This window comes from Meles meles, chromosome 17, assembly GCF_922984935.1.
Source record: "Meles meles chromosome 17, mMelMel3.1 paternal haplotype, whole genome shotgun sequence".
In the NCBI taxonomy this organism is placed as follows: domain Eukaryota; kingdom Metazoa; phylum Chordata; class Mammalia; order Carnivora; family Mustelidae; genus Meles; species Meles meles.
In genome coordinates, this window is record NC_060082.1 from 43744835 (window position 1) to 43767960 (window position 23126).

The following is a 23126-nucleotide window of genomic DNA, read 5'->3' on the forward strand; positions in this document are numbered from 1 at the left end:
CTCTTAAGTGCCTGTTACAGATTAGGAACTCAATGTCTGTTTGCAAATAAGTAAATAAGTAGGTGAATCAAAGATGAATGAGCGTCTACCTCTTATAGGGTCAGTGGACGGAGCCTTCTGGGTGGCCATGTATAGGGCCTGGAAATGTAATTTCTGGATTTGCTCTTAAAAATAGGAGAATGTGCCGATAAAGTTCATACCATGGCTCACTGAGGCGGTATCTGGGAAAGCCCTGCCTTAACAAGGCCAAGGTCAGCTTAGTGTCCATAGTGTTATCAGGATCTGCTCTGTGGGGGGGATCCCCAGCTTCCTCTCTCACTATCGACACTAATAGATATTCTTCCTGATACCTTCTGCTCGCTGGGCCTTGCAACAGGCTCAGTTTGGAGGCCATGCTCCTGGGGGGCTTTACTGGGCAAGAGAAAGTTGCCCACATGTCAAGTTCTCCTCGGGGTCCTATGGCTGCAAACTTGGGCTGCGATTTCAGGTTCTTTCTCTGTTCTTGGGTTTCGTGGAACATCCTGATTCCTAACTCCAGTCTTTCTTTGCTTTTCCCAATTCAGAATCTCCTCCTTCCATGCAAATTATCCATTTTGACCATTCTTTGGCCTTGCCATTTCATACATCCTTGTGCCTTGCGGAGACTCCCTACGCGTTATTGACGTCTGTGGTACGGATCTCCTCATGGTCCAAGTGGTTTCAATTTGTTGCCTTATTCTGACTTCACAGGTATATATCAGATTTCTCACTTGCTTCCAGTTCCAGGTGACTTTCTAGACCACTGACTTCTGGGGATTCTCCCAGCCCCTGCTCATTCCAGTCTCCCTGTCACACACCATCCCTGCCATTCACCCTCATCCTTGGTCCCCATATCTCACGACCTCCCATAACCATCGACCTCTGCGCTTTACTCAGCCCACAGATGTCTGTCTCCGGTCTCAGGGGGGTCACTGTGCCAGGTGCTACAGACAGAGCCCACCAAGGCAACAGTCCATTTTAATTCAGCAAATGTTTGTTGAGCACCTATCACGTATCAGAATGTGCTTGGTGCTCAAGAAGGAGCGGTGCACGAGCCGGCTCTAGCCACCATCTTCCGTGGGGTGGTCAACAGAAAACATACAATGATACATGTGACTGTAGTAACGTGTGATAAGAACTTTAAGAAGAAATCACGGGAGGCTGTGGGAGCAATAGCAAGGAATTCAACCAGTGGGAAAGTAATGCAAAACACATGATGCTTAGTGGCTTGCTATGAAGGACTGCATAGTTTGCATGTGACATGAAAGATGGACTGGACCCAAAACAGTGCGGATATTGACAAATTCATTAATTAGAGTCATATGCCGAGTGCTATTTTCAAGAAAAAAGCATTAGGAAGCTTAAGTACATAACTAAGCCTTTCTGAGAAGTCAGATTCTGTGAAAATGTGGACTGAAGCCGGCCTCTACTGAGAAAACAGCGACATGTGTGATTTACACAGACTCGTGTAAAACCAGAGAGCATTTCTATTTCCAGTTACCAAGAAACGTTCAAGAAACTAAGGTCTGCTACTAAAGGAAGTGATTAAAGTTGACAAGAGAAGTGAAGCCCTTAATAAAGGTTCCTGCTTATGGAAATTTAGCCCAATTTGGTCGTTATCCATAACATACCGTAAACGCAGGCTTAGAAAGGAAATCAGCCCTAAGACACCAATGGTGGGCTCTTGTGTCCACTTGATAACTGTTCAGTGGCTTCAGTGTTGTGTCAAAATTCAGGTAATTTTCTTAGTGGGTGAATCCATCCAGAAGCACCATCTGCTTCTAGTGGCTCCCTTGAAACCAGAAGAAAGGACTATGACTAATAATGAGCTTGATTCTCTTTTGGCTCAAGAGGCCCTCGTCATGGCCTCTTCAAAGAGCAAGAATCCAAGCACTGGTGTATCTAAAACTACCCACAGAGAGAGGGCATGTAGACAAGAGAAGACGCTGGTTTGTGCTGTCTACTGTTGTGCTCTCCTCTTTCTCGGTTCTCTTCCGGTCAGTCCTGGCTCTTCGATGCCCACCAGCACGTCCCTGCAACAGGCCGGAGGGCAGCAGCCACAGGACCAGCCTCTCCCTTGCTGGTGTCCTCTTGCCGGCTCGCTCCTGCTACCTTAGCGCTCCTACTCCCACGCGTCCTGAGCCTGCCTTTGGGCTTTCTTGGCCTCAGCCACCCATGGGGCCCTGCGACACCAGCTGTTCCTGCCAGCACTCCTTATGAGAACCGTATCTCTGTGCTTCACTCCCAGGGCACACGCCATAGTAGAGGCTAAGTGGGTGCCTGCTTCAGGCCTTAGCCAGTCAGGGCTTACGGGGATTTGGCCAGTTCTGTTCAGCCTTCCCCTGAGAGCAAGGAAATTAGACACGTTCGTCCAGAACCACCTCTGCACCACTCTGTTCTGTCCACCCCTCAAATGCAGACTGCCCTGATTGTCCATCTCCAATCCTCTCCTCTTCCTCAGCTGATACTTACTCGGGAGCATTTTTTTCTCCTAGCTGTGGTTCCGTTGCTCATTTCTTTGGGGTTGATTTAAATCTTATCTCTAGTGTCTATTTCTCCAAGCCATCCTTCCCCCTGACCACTGAACATCTCAGTAGAAGTCTCCTGCTCTGTCCCCAAGATGAGTCCAACAGGACACCTGCCTCCTCCTCAAACCTGCATATCCCCTGATGCTTCTTCTCTCAGCTCTGACCTATTCGTCTTCCCAGCCACCGGGGCCAAAGTCATAGATCCATTCTCAACTTCTCCCTCCTTCTCCCTCCCACACCAGTGAGTCACCCACAACCCCCTCCCTCCCCTACCACCACCGTTGGTTCTACCCAACGTCATCTTTTCATCGTGTCCTCTCCACACTATCATGGCTGAGATCACAGTCTCTTAGGGGAGGCAGCTCTGCTTTCTGCTTAATGACCTTGGAAAAACCATTCAGCCCACCTGAATGCATTTCCTTGTCTCTTAAACGGAAGCGGTAACCGTACCTAACGGCTGCACACAGTGCTGCTACCCCGGAAATGGGTCACTGGCCTCGTAGAGTCTCACCACCGATCTCTCATTTCCTCCATTGCCTCGCCACTTTACCCGTCTCATCTTCTGCCCATGCTGTCCTACCCTCTCTCCCTTCAGGGAGAAATTCAAGTGCCATCTCCTTCGTGAAGCCTTCACCATGTCCCGAATTCAGACATGACCATTCCCCTTCACACTTGACTTCAATGTCTCCGATAACCCTCATCAGACCATGTCTTCTATGGTGACACTCTGTGGGCAGCCTCCCCTAAGACTGAAAGCTCGCTGAGGCCTCGTATTTTTCTTCCTGCTCCCTGGCACCCTATGGTGCCTCCTGCTTTCCTATGTGCGGACGCTCTCTAAGAAATGTTTGCAGAACCCCGTGCAGTGGGCACGCAACCGAGGCAGAGAAGGGGAGACATACACGGGCTGCGGGAGAGGCGCGCAGGTGGGGAGTCCATCTGCTCCAAAAGCCGTGGCGTCACATCGACACCAGTCCTCGATGACATCTCCGGTCCCCGAGCACCACAGTGAGCTCATGATGGCCTCCTGTAAGAGCTGTAAGAGAAGGAAGGGTGAGTGTCTGGGAGCTGGGGCTGTGTCACCGGAGTCAGGAGACATTCCAGGCTCTGCTTGTTTCTAGAGAACTTCCAGCCGGTAGGTCCATTTTCTTGACCTACTATTTCTACCCCAACTGACCTACAGTTCCTACCCCAAGAGACCGATTCTGGGAAGCCAGACCTCATAGGACCTCCTGTCCCAGACCTCATAGGCGCTGCTGTCCCATTAGTGTACCGGTTCACCCCTGTGGTTGAGGGCTGTCACCCTGGAAGGAAGTCTTACTTCTCCCTCCTTCTCCGTCCGTCTCTCACTCCACACCCAGGGCCCTAGCAACAATAACCTCTTGACCACGCACTGGCCTGACCCCTCTTCCATCTGCCCTGAGTTACTCGGCCCTTTCTCAAATGCCTCTCTAGGCATTCTTGTCTGCTCTCTGGGTCCTGCGCAGCATGGCCTCTGCTGCGTTCCTTCACGTGCCTTGTCCCTCACGTACAGTATTTAGGCAGCTCTGCCTTGGGTTGTGCGTGCGTGTGAGGCCTCTTTTTCCTGGTGGAAGGTAGGCACCACGCCCCGCACAGGTGAAGAACCGCGCTCCAGACCCCTCCGCCCTGGGTGAGGACTTCAGCTCGGCCAGGCCCTGCCATGGGGATTGCAGCAAATTAGACCAACTTGGTCTCCTCAGTGGGAAACACGGGATAGAAACAGCCCTCTCCTCATGGGCTGTGGTGATGATTCCATGAAACAAGAGACGCCACAGGGCAGAGCAGGGGACCTGTGCAGTGCACGCATTAGTCATGTATAAATAGTGCCTCGGTCATCAGTAAACGTCAGTGATCATTACTGTGTCTGGATGACAGGCTCAGGTCCTCTATGGAAGCAAACAAATGCCACAGAGCCTAGAAAAATTATTTACATACAGTGACTTCACAGCAGATATTGCCCGAGTCGATGAAAAGACAAACGGATAAAATTAGACAAATCAGGGAACAGAACTTGAGATGGGGCAACTCCCTGGTGAGACAGATCCTGATGGGCACCGAACCCTAGTGGGGCCCTGCTGCCTCAACCCCAGCCCGGGGACAGGGAGAGGGCAAGCCTGCCTGCAGGGCATGTGGCCGCCACTGTGGCCGAGATCAGCTTTCTCTCTGGGTCAGCTTGTCTGCAGCCTCTGTTTTCCTGTGAGTCTCTTCTCTCTGACCCACTCTTACCAAATCCACACGGAATTGGTAAATTAGAGAAATGAAGCAGCTGTCATCTTGGAAAATTTTAGGCCAAAATAATTGAAAGGAGGGGGTGAGTGAGGAAGGAAGGAAAGAAGGAAGGAAGGAAAAGAGAAAACAAGAGAATAAGCAACAAAAAAGGTAGATAACTCTATAAAAATTGAGGCGTCCAAGCTGAAAGCCGATACCCTAAGTGATGGGCCTCCAGGATTTCCCGTGGGCAACCTCAGGTTAGAACAGGTGAAATAAGCTTCCATACTAACCCCTCTCCCACCCACCCACCCCCGGACTGGGAGCTTCTAGGGAACAGGGACCAATTCTTGATAATCACCATAATATGTGTGTAGTTTTAGAATTTCAAGACCCTGTTCAGGCTAACACTGTAGTTTGAGCTCCGTGCTAAACAGGATTTACAGTGGAGGATGCTTAGAGTCAGGGAGGTTAGTGACTTACTCAGGGTCAGAGCCTAGTGAGTGGGGGCCGCACCAGAGCCTGAGCTCCATGTGACGGGTCCCTGGCCCGCTCCCACCCAGGTTCCCAGGTATGCCGTAGGTGCTCACTGCATGCTTTGCCTGACTGAACCAAATTCGAATCAAAAGTACACTTTCTTAAACTAGGAAAACGGACTTTCCCTGAGAGAAGCAGAATAAAGAGGAAGTTGTGGCTGCCCGCATACAGCCTTTAGTCAACAGTTACTAGGTAAGCACCTGTAAGGGTCCGGCTCCTGGGCTCAGCATTAAGGATACAGTGGACATTAGACATACTCAGCCCCTGCCCACATAATCTTGCAGCCAAATAATAAACAAACGAGCAGAAGATACACAAGTATCCAAACTACTAGGACTGGTGGCAAGGACTCTAGAGGGAAGGGTGAGTCGGGACAGGAGGGACAAGGGAGAGAGACCATCTCACGGAGGGGTCTGGGAAGATTTCCACGAGGATGTCAAGAGTTATCTGGTCAGAAAAGATGGGGAAGTGTCCCAGGTAGAAAAATCAGTATTAAGATGCCTTCAGCCTGGGTGAAACTGGACCTCTAAAGTCAACTGAGAAAAGGCTCCTCCTGCTGTCGGAGCTAGAGTGAAGGGCAGAGACGGGCTCAGCAAGTGGGAGGGGGTGGGGCCAGTTACAGAGGCCCTGGGGTCCGTGGTAAGGGACAGTGTCACATTCTAAGGGCAGGGGGAAGCCATTAAAGTATTTTGAACAGGGGAGCAGTGTGATCAGATTTCCAACCCCAAGGAGTAAGGACCAACACTTAGGATGACAGACATTTCTTCAAAAGCTTTAACTTTCCACCTTCGGTTCACACAATTCTACAAGTTCCTACTCCCTGAATCCTAGGCTATCGGTAACTACAGAAGGTAGAATGGGGTAGAAGAAGGGAAATCAAGAAGGAGACCTTCTGGAAAGGAAGAGGGAAAAAAATTACATTTTCCTTGGTATCTACAATGTAGCAGGCATTGCATGGGGATCCTCATTTGTTATTGGATTTAATCCTGATTCCAGAAAAGAACCAGGATTTTCCCATTTTTGTTATTTTGTTTTAGAGAAAGCAGCTGAACTTTCAGGCCAAGTTCACCCATCTCTCCATTCCTCCATTTCTTCCTTTCATTTGTGGACTCAGCGGAGCGTCAGCTCTGTGTCAGCTACAGGTAGGCACTGGGATTCCATAGACGAACGAGCACTTCTCAGAGTCTGCAGGACAAATCCATGAACAAACACATGAGTCCTCACGACAGCAGGTGATACGTGCTTCAGCAGATGTAGGGACACAGACAGTGGGAGCCACTTGAAGGAGCAGGGGCTGGCCTGGGAGAATAAGGGACGGCTGATCACAGCTGTGGACGCTGGAGCTGAAACCTGGAAGCACTGTCCTAGCAAGAGTTTGTCCGTGGCAGAAATGGAGGCGAGGCCATTCCTGGGAGAGAGAGAGACGAGTCTGAAGGGCCAGATGCACAACAGAAAATGTGTGGTGTTTAAGGAGGTACCTGGAGTTAAAATTTGGAGGACAGAATACAAAGCATAGAGGGGGCACAACGCAACCACGTATGCAAGGACCAAATTGGACAATGACCTGCCCTTCTAACAATCTGCCGAGGACTTCAGATTGTGTTTAGCAGATTCTGCAGAGCCCTGGATCGCCCTGCAGCAACAGGATCGGATGTCCGCACGGGACAGAGAACTCTGACGGGCCTCACAGGAACCCCAGCAAGAGGCTACTGTAACGAGGAGGTGGTGGGCTGTTGTTGCAGTGGGTGGCTGGGAGCCGGTACAATCACGGGAGGATGGAGTCAAAGGATCTGTGACCCCTGGTGGCAGACAGATGTTGGGGAGTGACAAGAAGAGTCAGGGAAGCCTATTCGGCCTCCAGCTGCAGCAACCTGGTAGAAAAGAATCCCATTCCCTGAGACTGAGGCACAAGGGTCACTGTTTGGGCTGGGCGATGTTGGGTTGGAGGTACCTGGTGGGTTATATGGTTGGACCTCCTGGTTTCTAGACTGCTGCTCATCAGTAGACTGGAATGTGACATGCTAGATGATCTAGTCCAACAGCAGGAGGCCAAGGGAGGTTAGAAAATTTGGCCCCACACCTACCAGAGCGGTAGAGAACACGCACTGACTTAGTGTCATGACTTAGCACCCCTCTTCTTTGGCTTCTTCACTCCACATCTGCATTCTTTGTGAGAAAGGGAAAATCAGAAGGAAAAGCAGAGGAGCAGAGAGAATGAAGAGAGAAGACAGACTACATCTAAGGAATAAGAGAGGAGAATCCTGGGATGGTGACGGAAGCACCTTGGGCCACCTTGTCTATGTATTTAGAAATTACAGCGTTCAAATATGGCCAGATGGATGGTCTCTCCCAACCCCTCTCTTAAAACCTGTGCAGGGAGACAGGGAAGGGCCAAGGTCTGGCCAGTAGGAGATCCAGAGAGGGAGATGCTAAAGACACAAATTCCCTTAGCTTCCCACAAACAGATGCTAAAGACACAAATTCCCAGCTTCCCCGTTTTACCCACAATGCCCCTGCCGGACACTGGAGTCTTTGTCCTTCTCCCCCACCCAGCTTTTCCTTGCTCTGCAGTTTTGCCTGCCTTGTCCCATAGGGTGGTGCTGTGAGTGTACCCCACCCCGTGAGTGCACCCCTGGGGTAAGTGCTCAGAGCTCTTGGGGTGCCAGCAGCAGCAGCCTGGAGTGCTCCCAGGAGATAAAGCGGGACAGGGAGGGGCCCTGGATTAGAGCCACTGCAGCTCTGGATCTCCATGGTGACATCAACCCTTCCTTCTTGTCATCCTTGCAAGCCCCCTTCCACGGTCTCTTCTCCCAAGCTCTTCTTCCCCCGTCACTTCCACCAGAACGAAGAGGGGTTCATAGGCCAAAGGAACCACTTATCCTTTTGTTCCTGTGAGGAACCTTATTTTCAAACATTCAGTGAACTATCATCGGCAGAGGCAGAAAGGCGAGAGCAGCACACACGTGCGGAATCGCTCCCTGCTGGTCTGAGCATCACCTACGAAACAGCTGTGACACACCAGGTGTCCCTTAAAAGAGGAAAGAGAAAGCAATTATCACCCTACCTGGATGGACACAGCTCTCAGGCAGGTAAGGAGCTCTCTGCTCTGATGCTACCATGTCCTGTCCCTCAAGGTCACCTTTGCCGGTGGTGTCAAAGCCCCACACCCTGAGCTTTCATGCTTTTATCCTTGCTATTGGCAGTGTGACCCGCTCTGTTCTTTGTGTCCTTGAGGAGATCAGAGAGCTAGGGACTGAGCGAAGCCCCTGCCTCTGCCACTGTTCTCCAGCTTGTCCCTTTGGCTCCATTCATTTTCTCAGCACCTTTGGAAAGGAAGCCACACAGGGAACGGAGGGGTGCTTGGAACGTGTCATGACCTCGCAGTATAACATAAGGCAGAAGATTTGCACGGATGTGGTGTTTTGTGGTCTTTGTTCTTAGAGTCAGAGCCACAGGCAGGAAACCATCCCCCCGAGGCTAAGACCAGACCCTTCCCTCTAGGACCTATGCCTGACAAACTCCTCCTAGCCTCGCTGCAGCCAGTCCAGGCTTGGGATCTGTTAGGGGAGCCAGCCTTCCCCCATGACTGTCCCTGGGGCTTTCTGAACGATGCCTTTGGTGGCTGTGAATGCCACACCTCCCGATCCTCCTCCTCCCTCCCAGTGCTTGCTGCTCGAGAACCTCCACAGATGCTGAGCTGTGACTCCTGAGTCCTTACCTTGGGGGTTGTGGATGCCTTGCTTTGACTTAATATGCAAACATGCAAATCTAAGCAAATTATGTGCCTGGATTAGCTGAACAAAAAGTCTCCGTATCCATACGCTAGCACGGAGCTCAGAACCTGTCTGAGACCCTGTCGCCTGAAAGCCCTCTGTTGTTGCTGATGCTTCCCTGAGTCCCCGGGTCCCGGGCCTCTTACCCTCTGGGTCTGGTTGTTGGTCACCAGTTCGTAGATGGGGGCTGCTCTGGTCACTTCCAGCAGGACTGGCTCAGCCGGAGTGTCAGGGCTGGATGTCACGTGGCACAGGGGACAGGAGGAGGGGCATCGTCCCTTGCTCTGGCATTCCATGCGGACCCCAGCCGCCATGCGCTTGGTGCCGGACTCTGACAGGCTGGCGATGTACTCTGGGAACGTCAGCACCTTGGGGTCTCTTTCCCGCTCCTCTGACTCGTCGGATGGGGAGTTGCCTGCCAGACCCAAAATGAAAAGGGACAATGAGGCAGGCGAAAGAGCAAGGTCTTGTGTGATCTCGTGGCCCCTGAGCGCTGGAGTCAAATCTTAAGAAGGTCACAAAATGTCCCTGTTAGGGACATGACTCTGACGTCCCCGTCAATGTGGGCAACCCATCTTCCCTCTAACCTATTAGGGTTCAAATGACCTTCCACACGTGAGAGATCGGGTTGTTTCCTTTTGGAGACTCCTCAGCAACCCCGATCCCCTCCGAGGGATGCCTCGGCAGTGTCTGTGTGGGGTCTGCGACTGTCATCAACATTCCAAATGGTAACAACTGTGATGACTCCGGGACTCAGTTTCTTCGTCCGTAAGATGAAAATATTCAAAGTGCCTCCAGGTGATGTGTGAGGAATAAATAAATGGCAATGTGTTTTAAAGCACATAACACAGTGCCTAGTACATGTCCAGTCATCATCATAAGAGTTTTCATCAGAACGAGAGGTAAGATTTATTAAACTGTGAAGTAAGATCTGTCATGGGCCCCCTTTAACCCATGCAAGGACTCTCTGCAAGGAGTCCCACCACTGCACCCATCTTATGGAGGAGAAAAGCGAGGCCAAGAGCCCCAAGATCACACAGCTACGATGTTGTAAGTGCTGGGATTTGAATCCAGTTTCGTCCGATTCCAAAGCCTTTAAGTCACTGGGGAGGAAGAGGACTTTTCTGCTTCCTTATTCTTCTGTGTGTGGAAGATGGGAGGGAGCTTGGGCCCTCCAAAGCAAAGAGACGGATTTATAATGTTAGCCTTTGATTGATGAGTGAAAGGTAGTTAGAGAAATTCTTGGTTTATTTTTGGTGACAAAGATGAGAAATGCCTACCTGAAAATAAGTAATACTTTGCTCCCTGTGGAAGAAAACACGGTTGGAATTTGTCTTCCAAGCCTTCATGATTTCTCTCTTAACTTATTCATGCTAGACAAAGATGGAAGTACAGTCCACTGACCAAAAGCCCTTGGGCTCTGTAAGAGATCCTAGACCCTTCACGACACAGCTACAGGCCCGAACATGAAACAATTTCACGGAGACCACTGGGCTTCTAGAAACAAGGGGCACATACAGAACATTCATTCTGGTCATCTCGGACCGCTCAGGAACGTGGTACTTGATGGGCCAGATCGTTGGGGGGGAAATGACTAGAAGGGTTTGTAAAGGGGTTTTAGAGAGTGACTGCAGGCTAGAGCTCACAGACTTTCTAACAGGGTTCTCTCTTGTGGGGTCCAGGGAGCTCTCTGCGCTCCTCCCCCGGGTTTGTTATGTAATCTGAGCCCATTCGGACTTGTCACGAGACATTACGACACTGTTGTTTCCCAGATGACAACCTCATTACACAGATGAGGCAGCTTCATCCAGAAACTCCTTCACACTAACGTGAAGGACTTACTTGGTGATTGTAAATGTGAGGTATCATTTTTTCACATTTGCGATTTAATAACAAACCCAGAGTTGAACTGAAGCCTTTCCTAGGTTATAAGAACTGTATAAGTACATAGACCATAAAGAAGAATGGTGTCAAACAGGGAGGCCCAGGAGCCTACACCGGCCCGCCCCAGAGGCACTCAGTGCCACCTATAAATCCTGATCCTCATTCAGGTTTAGGTGCCCTGGTCAGCCCCCCGGGCTGGGAGTGATTGTAGGGTGAGCACAGTCTAGCAAGGCTCTCCCCACCCAGCTCTTGGCTGTGCCTCAGTCTTCTTCAATAGGCTGTATGGACTGGGCAGAGATTAGGGAGGTAAATGAGATCTTGGATTATTGAAATGATTTCTAGAAAAATGGGCCTTCTTTCACTGAGAAAGTAAATGAAATTAAAAAAAAAAAATCAGAAAAGACACAGTGTTTCTTTCCAAGACAAAGTTTAAAAAATTCTTTCTGTGCAAGAAACCATGCCAGAGAGCTTGAGGGTCTCTTGGAGGACCCTCGTGCCCCTTACAGTCAGAGGCATTTCATTAACCCACAGCCTTCTTTTTGTTGAGAAAGGGTTCAGCAGGGTTCCCAGGAAACGACCACTAGAGGGGGACAGCAAGTCTAAAATGACTTCCGTGAGCACACTATCTGTGATGAATTCTGTGTGGCCGCTTGGGCACCACACAAAAACTTATGGAGAAGGAACACCTGGTTACTTAAAAAAGTTGTGGTACCATTTTTTTCAAAGAAATAGTATGAAATTAATGAGTAACGCCATTCCATAAAAATGTATCCCAAGGAGAAACAGCCACAGCGAGATACAGAAGTAACTGAGAGACAGAAAATTAAAATCCCCTGGAGATCCTTCACATGAAGTAAAATTTAATTCAAGGGAGAAATAATACGGCACCTTTTCTCTCACCCTTTAATCCCTAATACCCAGGAACTCCGCCCCCTCCTCCCCACCACACATACCCTATAAACATCCCTGTGTGGGGCAACAGCGCATCCATTACTTCGGAGGCACCGGTGCGACAGACAGATGCGGCCACTAGAGGGCACTGCATCCCCAAACACAGTGGAGCACAGTGACCACCTCCCTGCCCTCCAGCGCTCCATCATTAAGGCTTGTAATTGCTGTAAACATTTGAGGGGCTGTTCCCTGGCGGCTGTCTTCTGACGATCCCAATTAAAATCAAGACTTAGGAATCGCCCTCCATATCCCCCAGCCCCGGACAGGTGCAAGGTTGTGGGGGAGAGAGGCATGGGGAGGAGGATGGCAAAGATGGTGGTGGCAGACCGCCAAACTCTTGTTTTAATCCAGAAGCCCGTTTTCCTTCTCCTGAAAATATTCTGCTCCTTAGAAAGGGGGCTTGCTGAAGGCCCCTCCGGTTCCCTCGTCCTGCGCTACGGAGCTGTCTGGAGAGGAGCCGGATTTATACAGAGGTGATGAGCAGGGAACTCCCCAAGCCATCCATTCAGGCTACGGCGAAGAATAGAGATGTGTGTGTGAGAGAGATTTTTCAAAAAGGAAATGCATTTTCCATGCACAGTTGAAGACACAATTGGGAAATACTTCTTAAAATGATGGAGTCCGGTGGTGAAAGCCCAAATAAATCTCCCTTTGCCCAAAGAGAGCACCTATAACCATCATCTCTGTGGTCAGTGAAAGAGTAGTTCAACTCCTAAAAGCTCCAGGAGAGTCTGATCTCTGACATTTGCTTTTAACTCCCCCTCCGTGTCGCAGTGGGCGGTAGAGAGGTAGGTGTGTGGAGAGTCACGGGGAGGAGACCCCACCTTATTTCCTTATGGTTCAGCAGCTCCCCCTGCACTGGCGGCTCCGATGACGTTCCATAGGCACTTCTTGCCTCTTAGCTCCCTCTAGCTCCTAGGTGGAGATGCCCAAGCACTTTAAGACACTATTCAGTCTTTTAAAAAAATGAACATACGATTTCAACAATTTACAGAGTGTCTGGACATAAGAAAGGAGCTACAGCTGAAGTCTTAAAAGATTATAATTGGCGAAGGTGCCTTGTGATCCAGAAGCCCGAATTGTGACCCCCTCTGATCCCTGGTTGCAGAATTCATCTCACCGCTCCCAGGGAGGCGCTGGAGTCCAGCCATGACACTTCGCTTTCTTATAAGTAGAAGAACAGCCAACCTGGAATGTAGTTAACAGCCCCAAAACTGCAAAGCACTTTGCAAATACAGTCTGCTATAAATAAATGCCATTTGCTTTAGGCTAAATCTGTATCCTACAGCACACAGTGGATGAATTTCCCCAATAGAATATTGTGGAATGAGAATATTGGCATCCTCGATGTTCAGAATCTCACTGTGGATGTGCCTGTGGCCTTCGCCGTGTACACCCCGACCCACCTAGACTCACCTACCATACGAGGATGATCAAAGTGACCGGCCCGTCCTCACAGAGGGTCTGCTTTGCTGGTAGGAACCAACAGGTCCTAGGATGAGATGGTATGAAGTAAATTGCTACGATTCCTGTAAGATTCTGGGGCTGCTTAAGACTCTCTCTCCTGAGTTGGTGCCCAAGGCAATGAGATGCTAATGACATCACAGCTAGAACTACAGAGGTAGTTCATTAGGCAGCCAAGAAATCAAATGCAAACTAATTAGACACTCGCTCTCAGAGACAACTCACGATCTATGGGAAAGAAAGCTTGACATGGGGCAAATGAAGCACAGCCATGGCCAGCTGCGCCCAGGAGCCCACCGACACCCCGCCTTTCATCCTTTCCGCAGCCGCTCCTCTTCCCACAGGGCCTCCTGCGGTTCTCTGAATTCACATTTCCATCCATGCGCTCCGGCCTGGACCAGGGTCTGGGGCTGTATGGTCACGTCTTTGGACAGAGAGGTCCAAGTCACCCTGGATGACTTAAACTGAACTCCTAGACTTGCCATAAGCCAGTCTCTGAGACCGGAATAAAGTACAATGTGACGGATTAATAACCAGGGGAAAGAGGAGAGGGCATAAACAGGCCACTTCTCTCTGCTCCTCTGTATGAGAGTGAGTGTTTGGGGCCAGTAACTGTGTCTTTATCGTGGAAACGCCATTTCCTAGTTCAGCTGTATCCATATTCATCATCTCCCTCCCTGCCTTTCTCTCTCCTCCCTCTATGTATATATACATGTATATGTTTTGGGGGGAAAGGTATATGATTTCGGGGAAGGGTAAAGGGGGTGAACATAATAACTCATGATCATAGGTCTAAAATTTCAATACAAGCCAAACAAATACTACAACCAAAGCATTTATGAACTGCTAGCCCCTCACTACAGCGTTAAACCATCAAGTGGCAAGAACAAAGCTTTCGTCCCACAACAGCCAACTCCCATCTCTACCCAGACCTCTTCTATGAGTATAACAGAGCCACATTAGTAGTTTGCTTGGAAATCCACCTGAAAGTCCAACAGGGACCTCAAACTCAACATGTCCCCAACGGCTGTGGTCATTCCTCCACACTGTCCCCAGCAACCTGCTCCGCGCGCGAAGGGGCCACCTCAGCGTACCGCACCAGCTTCCTCGTTGCTCAACGTAGAAGTCTCGGCTTCCTTGTTGATTCTCCCTCGCCCTTCCAACCAAACCTCCAGTCTTCACATCCTTTATCTCCCCGAACCATCCATTCCTCTGCTCGCTCACGGCTGCCCCGGGGCACAGCAGCGTACACTGTGCAGTCTGAGACTGCCCGGGACTGATTTCTGAACTTCTCGCCTGTGAGCAGTACAATTTGGGGGGTGAGTTTCACTTTTCTGTGCCTTGGCTTTCTCATATATAAAAAGGAGACAAGAACTGAACTGATTTAGTAAAGCTATGGTAAAGATTAGGTGACATAACCCACGAAGAGAGTCTCGAGGTGCCTGGGATGGAGTGAATACTTTTGGAAATTAATTCTGCTCACAACGCCTGCCTACTTGCCTACACCGCCCACCAGCCACACCATCGGATGGGCTCCTTGGGGGCCAAACTGTGTCTTGTTCTTCCAGTGTGACAGCCCACAGTGCCTAACAAGTAGCTAATGCATTCGGCAATTCATTAAGCAAATATTTACTGAATGCCTACAAATGTTTGTTGAATTAATAAATCATTCATAACGACTTGTATACAAAGTGACGAGGTACTAACGAGACAGGCTGGGTTCCAATTCATTTCCCTCCTTGCTGTCCTGGATTCTTTGGAGATTTTTCTAGTTTCCTCCTAAACAGAGGAGCATCAATCCAGAAAAAGTTCCCCCCCTTTTAGGTACAAATACAACCTGGCCTGAGATTATGTAGTTGCAAGGATTTCAGGAAATACTGCAGAAGTGCAGCTAGCAAACTGTGTAAAACACACAAAGGCATCCCAAAGGTTGTTGATGCGCACGGAGTTATCTACCTTTGGGCTGAAGGACTTAAGCTTAAGAAGAGGAGCGGCCAGTTGTGGCACCGAGGAGCAGACGGCGGTTCTCCTGTGACTAGTCAATGCAGGAAAGGTGTAGGCACTAGGTGTCGCAGAGGGGCTAGAGGGTCCGATCGGTGCCCTAGGCCATGGGCACCACATAGCAGCTGAGATGGAAGGCACATCGCAGTGGGGGTGTGGACAGTGCTGGGAATTGAGCACAGGACTGGCACATGGATTCAGCATTGCCTTCCTCTTCCCCAGCCAAAAAAAAAAAGTGGTTGTAACAGCAAGAGTCGGGTGACACTCTGGAACCCGAGGACGGTCCGAAGGGTGAAACAGGAAAACCTCGGTCTTCAGCGGTTTTCCTGCTTTGCCTCAGCTCAGCCCGTACACAGGAGCCCACTCGAGTTCCCAGCCGCACGTTCATCACTACCTGTTAGCTCAGAGGAAGCACATCTTTGGGGATGTGCTTTTGGGATTCAGTGCTAGAAAACCACCGGTTCACGACTGTCCAGCGTGTTCCGAAACAGTCCTAACTCCACAGGGTTTACGTTACTGTCCTGTCCTACAAATGAATTGCCTTTTTTTTTTTTTTTAAGAAATCTTTTTTTTTCCCCCCCCAGAATATATTCTTTACCTATTGTCCTAAAATTAAAGCTTCTGGAAGTTCAGGTTTAATTCTTTGGTATTTCTTCAGGAAGTTTCTGGAAATAGTAAATGGCCTTTGTTATGAGGGTGAGCAACATTTCTGGGTGTGGTGAGGTCCAGTGTAAGTAATTAGCAGTCCTCAAATATCCACTGGGCACCCTAGCCAAGCACCATTAACTGGGAGGTTGAGGAAAAGGTGTCTTCTGGAAAATTGAATTTTTTGTTTAATTGATACTTAGCCAGAAACTGCTTACTTTTCCTCCAATTCTCGTTGACATTTTTCTTCTCTAAAAATGCAGTTTTCCAATTTTCTGCCTGCCTCGTGAAGCATTGCCTACCAAACAGAATTAAACCTTTCCCCAAGGCCCCTCCAGGTGATCATTCTGTTCATCAATTATGACTATGCAGATCTGGAAGCTGTAGGAGACAGAAATAAAGCGGTATACACACCCCAGAAGGCTTTTAAAAATTGATCGATAACATAAGGTTACATTTTCTTAAGACTGCCCCCCTCCCTTCACGGGCATGTTGTCAAACAACCATCTGATTGAGGCTCCTGGCTGATTAGGTTCGTGTGAGACTGAAGTTTTGGAGTCCGTGCAGGGCTTTGTCTTTGCCAGACGATAGTCCCCTCTGGCGTGGGAACAGTTAGCGGAGTAACCGACTGACCAAACCTCTGACCAGAACTCACTAGAGCTTCAGTCAGCCTCTTTTCTGGTCAGTCGTAGTGACAGTCCGTTTAGGAGAGGCTAGGTACAGAAAAGGGCATGGCAGCATCTACCAAGGGGTTAATAAAAACGCAAAGATAGTCTTGGCCTCGCATTGACTCCCACTGCACTCCTTTTAATCTTAAGTTTCGTGTAAAGAGGGGAAAATGAAGACAGCTCGGTGAACCACTGAGATGCCCGGAGACCCATCTCCCCACAGCCCGTGGGTCTCAACAGCATCAAAAAAAATAAAATCCACGAATTCCTAGGAATCCCAAAAGCTTTGACTTCAGAAATGAGCCCTTCTCATCTGCTCGACTGCTAGTCCCCAATGGACAAGAAGCTGCCTGATGTTTTCGTGGGCTGTCGTGGTTCTAGTGGGCTGTCGTGGCTCTCCCCCAAAGCCGGGTGCTTGATACGCATTCAGTGCATACTCAGAGATGGCGAGAAGCAGAGGGATTTTAGCTCTCTCCAGTCTCTTATTGCCGGCAATTCAGGTCTGCATCCCAAAGCCTCATTAGGATTCACCATAAAGGCCAGGCCAGGAAACTTGAGATGGTGGTGGGGGGGTTGGTTATATGGGAGCATTTACTAAGTGCACACATGTGTTGGGTATGGGAGACTGGGCTGGTACCACTGTTCCCCTCACATGCCCAAAGGGTCTTTTTCCCTTCCTTCCTTCCTTCTTTCTGTCCTTCCCTATAGGTTTATCAAGTGCCTCTCTGCCTCCGTCATCCCTACAAGAAGTAATTCCACTGGACCTTGGAGCCCACGTCCAGAGGAGGACGCAGCACTGTGTCAGACAGGCTCTGGTTTATGTCTTATGTGTCCTATGTGCCTCGGGGATGGGGCCTTACTCATCTGTGTACCTAGAGCCCAGCACCTAGTATCCCACAGGTGTTCCCTCATCCTTGTCTGGAATGTCATAAATGTAGGGGTACGCTGTCCAGGACCCCTTTCTGTGATGTTGACATGATTCCATTTTTTTCATTTGCCTCTTACAGTCCCGGTCTTTATTCACCAAACGCCTTTTGTGCAACTCTGCGTGGCTCCCCCATTCTGTTCGTGTCCAGTCCTCCCCCTTCATTTCTGAGGGCTGCCAAAACAAGTCACCACCAAGGAGGTGGCTTCCAGCAACAATAATTTATTCCTCCAGTTCTGGGGGCAGAAAGTCCAACGTCAAGGTGTCGGCAGGGCCACAGTCCCTTTGCAGGCACTTGGGAAAAACCTTGCTCACCTCTTCCACCTCTCGTGGCTGGGGGCATTTCTTGGAGACTCTCAGCTTGGAGCCGTGTTGCTCCAGTCCTGGCCTCAGTTGTTACGTGGCTTCCTCCTGGGCGTCCAAATCTCCCTCTCCCTTCTAAAGACCCCAGTTACCGGATTTGGGGTCCACCCTAAGTCCAAGATTACCCCCCATCTTAGTCATACCTGCAGAGAACCTATTTCCAAATAAGGTCACATTCTGAGGTTCCAGGTGGGCATGAAATTTAGGGGGACTCCACTCGACCCACTGAAATGTCCACAGCCTTTAGCATTGTGACATAACCCACAGAGCCCTCCCTTAACCCACCACCAGCAGCGATTCATTCGCTGGCCACTTGGGAGCTGACCATTCCTCCGCAGGACTTCCTCCCAGGGCACCAGGCAATGGGAAGAGGGACGACATTTCCAGCTCCCTCGGTGCCCCGAGGCCCCACCGCTATGTGTGGCTTCTTGTCAACATCAAAATAAACCTGACATAGAGATTCAGAGTCACAGCCTTCCGGATGCGCAGAGCTGCACGGGATTATCCCTGCTGATTTGCCAGACAGAGTGGCACGGGGAGGGAGGAGGAGGACCAGGCTTAGAGAGAGGTGAAAATGAGGAACACCTGCAGGATGGCTCTTCGCAAATCTCCATTAGCAGAGAGACCACATGAGTGAGTGGGCACGCTCAGCGGGCTCCCAGCGAAGAGCCTCCCGTGCACTTGTCTGGAGATTAAGGCCTCCCTCCCCGCCACCGGCCCCCCTGCCATCCGTTCTTGTGTTTCCCGTCTGGGAAGCTGAGCTGAGAAGCCAAGTGTGCATCTCAGACCATTCAAAAGCAAAAGATTCCACTCCCCCCCCCGCCCCAACCTTTGGCCTTCCCCTAGAAGGAGCCAGAGCCGGGATTGCTCCAGGGAGTGGCCCAGGCACGAGGAGAGAGAGGAGGTTGGCCCAGAGAGAAACAGGACTCTCGCCCTGAGGTGGGCCTCTGCTAATGTCGAGGGCTCTGCTGGGGTCCTCTCTGAGCTCTCAGTCGGATCAGGCATGGAATTAATGATGTTTCCCTCTCTTTACGAGGCAGCACTATTTCCCAGCTGAGGGTGTCCAGGAGTCCCCTTAGCTTTGCCAGGACCCCAGAACCATCCCCTCGGGGACACTCTCTGTGTGACTCCTTCCACCGCCTCCTCCATTCACTTGGTCGCCTGCCCTATAGGCTCTAGCTCAGGCCCCGTCGTCTTGTCTTTCTGGCTTCTCATCTGGGCAAGACCAGCGCAATCGGGAGAAACTCCGTGACAGTTCTGAAATGGGGAGAAATGACACGTGCCCAGTACTTGCCGTGGCCCCACGTGACAAGAGCCCGGCTGTGCACAGAGTGTGTGTGTATGTGGGTGGGGGGCAGGTGCAGACATGAGTTACACGCAGGTGGGAGCCTCCTGGGCTTCTGTAGCTCCTCCGTGAGAGATTCAGTGACTTGCTGAGCCACTGTGGAGTCTGGCGTATAAATATCTTTAACCACCAAACGGTCTAGAAATTTTTAATAAAAATATTATTCAATAATACTACTACTCCAGCCAGCAAGGGAATGTTGTAACAGTCTCCATTTTCCTCTTGATACTCATCTAGCTTCTGTTTTTCAAATGAATTTGGATGTTAAATCCTTTCGCTGCCCTGACCAATTTATTCTGCAAATTAACTATATATGACAGAACTTAAAGTCCGTTACCACTTAGCTTTGCCTCACTGAAATTTATGCCACTTCTCTGCCCGTTGGAGCCACCCACTCACACAGACCGTGGCTCCTGGTGGTTATTTGGATTCCGCTTAAGTCCCTCACCTCTTGGTCCTCATCTCTTGAGTTTCAAATGTGCTGAGTGGACCAGGCCCTTTTCACCTCTCGGTGACCTGCGCTCTGTTCTCAGACACGTGGTCCCTGCAGCTGCCCATCCAGCCCTAATCAAACTCTCCTTAGGAGATGCGGTTTCACCCGGAGCTGAGACCCACGCTGGTTGGTGAGGGGGCCTCCGTGGCTCAGCCGGGCTGCAAGTGGTGGAGAGAGCCAGACGCACGAGCAAGCAGGGGTTACAAGACGAAGAGGCCGGCAGTGTGTGGCACGTGGATAGCATATCAGATTGTGTCTGAGAGAGTGTGGTGACAAAGGTGAGGGACAGAAACAGTGCCGTGTCAAGCCACACAAGTTGGTTCACTTCTGGGTGGCGCCAAGTGGAGAGACACTTGGGTACTCGGGGCGGAGGGGCAGTCAGGATCCCAGCGCACGTGAACACTGTCCTATCAACAACCGGGGGAATCTGGAATGGATTCGAGGAGACCTGGAAACAGGTTTGGGAGCTCTCTCTCCATGTATTTGAAGGGCCGTCACGTCAAGTGGGATCACGTGAATTTCTGTACATTTCAGAGGGCACAGCTAAGATCCAAGGAAGGAAACGAGAGGAATGAGTTTACTGAATCGTTTATTTTCCTGGGGAGCCTACCGTATGTCTGGTAGACTGCTAAGGTACATGGCTACGTCCTTCTCTAAGTTTATTTCTCCATGTGTGCAGTACGGGAATGGGTCGGAAAGTAGACACTGACAGGCTGAGGAGTGATATTAGAGGCACTGGGGATGGGCTTCAGGCACACCCACGAGGAAGTTTTGAAATCCACTTCCCGGGGGTGGCGGAGATTGAAGGAAGACTCTCGATTCCTTCGGGGACAAGTTCTATAGGAACTCGAAAGTGATACAAAGTAAGACGGGCAGCCTCGAGATGGCGGGCTCCGGGCTAGCAGACACATCCCCGTGGAAGCAAGACAGTCACCGTCAGGGACAGCGCAGCTGGGGGAATGCTTCAGAAGGGCTCAAGTCCCCTCTAATAGCCAGGTGTTAAACTTTTATTCTGCGACCTAACCTTCTCCATCTTCCGCTAAGCGAGCAGAGCAGCAGGGCTGGGGACGTGCCTTCTTTCCAGCCCACAAAATGATGCTGACTGCGGATAATGTGCCAGGGCTCAGATAACACATTGGGATTCGCCATCCTAAACAGGAATCACTTATTTTACAAATATTGTCAGAACCCTTCTTCCAAATTCTTCAAGTCACCCTAATATGTAAAAGAGATAAGAGCGGGGAATAGACTCCCAGGCCCATGGCATCATTATTGTTTGGAAAAATAAACAGCTCTATTGTTTATGGAGCCATTCAAGCATCTACTGAGAGTCCCCGGGGCGCAAGCAGCCTAATTTGAAAACTACTGATTCAGACTCCGATGACATTGGCCTGAGCTGTTCCAGAAGTAACCAAGCGTGCTCCCCAGGCGCGAGGACCGCATGCTGACCCTGAGAAGGAGAATGCCACCACCAGCAGAGTTCGATATGGGCCATCTACAGACTCTGCTTCCCGGATTTTATCAGACAAAAAGCACCGTGCGCTCAGTCCTGCGGAGGCGGTAATGATGAAAGTCAGAAAACTATTATACTCTCGACCAAGAATGAATAGACCAAGATCTAGTCAATCATGCGAGTTCATCTCATAGAGAAAGGACCTGATGGAAACATGAGAAGAAGGCAACACCTCTGTAGAGAGTTCAGTTCAGGGGACAATCAAGTGAGGGGCAGATGTGGAAGCCAGACCCAAGACTCAACGAGCACAGAGCGGCACGCATGTAAACACTTCCCATTATTAACTCCTCTCATTCAAATATCACAAAGAGAACGTTATCATTACTCTCCACCGAGGTGACACTGTGATTTTACCTGACTTCCCTGCACACATATAGCAATAGTAGATATTAAAGCAGTTACAAGTGTATAGGGCACTTGGGTGGCTCAGCTGTTTAGCACCTGCCTTTGGGTCAGGTCGTGATCCCAGGGTCCTGGGATCGAGCCTTGTACTGGGCTCCCTGCTCAGCAGGAAGCCTGCTTCTCCCTCTCCCACTCTCCCTGCTTGTGTTCCCTCTCTCTCTGTCTCTCTCTCTCTCTCTGTCAAATAAAAAAATAATATCTTAAAAAACTAAAGAAAATAATTCTAAGTATTAAAATGACCAGAGTTTTCCTGAAGGGGCCCCTGCCAAGGAAAAGAGAGGCTTTCGTGTAGCAAGGCCCAGCTCTTACCACCTATAAAGATAGCCATCTTTCACCTTGGTTTTTTTGTTTGTTTATTTGTTTGTTTGTTTGTTTGTTTGTTTTGAGAGAGAGAAAGCGAGGGAGCCAGCGAGCTTGGGGGGAGGTGGAGAGGGAGAGAGAGAATCCTAAGCAGGCTCCTTGCCCAGCACAGAGCCCAACATGGGGCTCAATCTCATGACCCTGACCTGAACTCATGACCTGAGCCAAAGTCAAGTTGGATGCTTAAGTGACTGAGCCACCCAGGTGCCCCCATCTTGTCACTTGGGCCATTAAAGCCCCTGACACCATGGTCCCCTTGAAAGTCTACTTTCTTGTGCACACACTCAATTTTCTCATTTTAGTAAAGAAACTAATGGTGGATAGAGAACAATAGCAAACAGCCGGTCAGACAGATAGAAATGGCCTTGCTCAGCCACTGAGGCAACTAAGCTCCTGGACCCAATAGTGTGTGGGGACGTGGTCTATGAGGGGGCCCATCTCTGGGACCTTTGCTATGGGAACAAGGAAAGCAGAAAAGCAGATAGATGTCTGGTCTTGGCAAATGAAGGGAAGGCCAGAGAGGCATGCAGTAGGCCCATGTGTCTCAGCATGAGCAGCCAAGAATGACACTGTAAGCACGTTCTACCCCAGGCCACCACCTCAGCTGGCAGACTGTCATTACCCAGAATTCCTCAACTCATAAGAGGAGGCAGTTTGGCCTGGATTCAAATGCAGAGCTCTGGGACATATTGTAAGATGCTTAAACTCTTTGGGCTAGTTTCCTTATGTGTTAGGTTGGCTAATAACATAACTCATCTCACAGGACGATTCTGAGAGTTAGATGGGATAATATACGTAAAACGGCTAGCCCAGCTTCCAATATCTTAGCTCTCAGTGGTAGCCATTGTTCACCATTATACTCCCGTTACCTAGCACAGTTTGGCACCCAGGGGGTACTCAAGACGTACAAAATGAAGGAAAAACAAACTCATGAACTTCAAGGCTCAAAAACAACACAAGGATCTCCATGAACTAGAGACAGAACAAGAACACTCAGTGGTAAGGCCTTGAACCTGCTGGAATTAGCCCA

At 50.0% G+C, this 23126-nt stretch overlaps 1 protein-coding gene across 1 annotated transcript in view; it reads right to left on the bottom strand.

Annotated features, from left to right (window-relative positions):
* ASTN1 (astrotactin 1) overlaps positions 1–23126 on the bottom strand; it is a 328556-nt gene that overhangs the window by 24672 nt on the left and 280758 nt on the right. The window contains exons 17-18 of the mRNA XM_045983425.1: positions 9229–9497; positions 3446–3579 (exon numbers count right to left, since the gene is read on the bottom strand). Coding sequence (XP_045839381.1) covers positions 3446–3579; positions 9229–9497 — 403 coding nt within the window. The remainder of the gene's footprint in view (positions 1–3445; positions 3580–9228; positions 9498–23126) is intronic.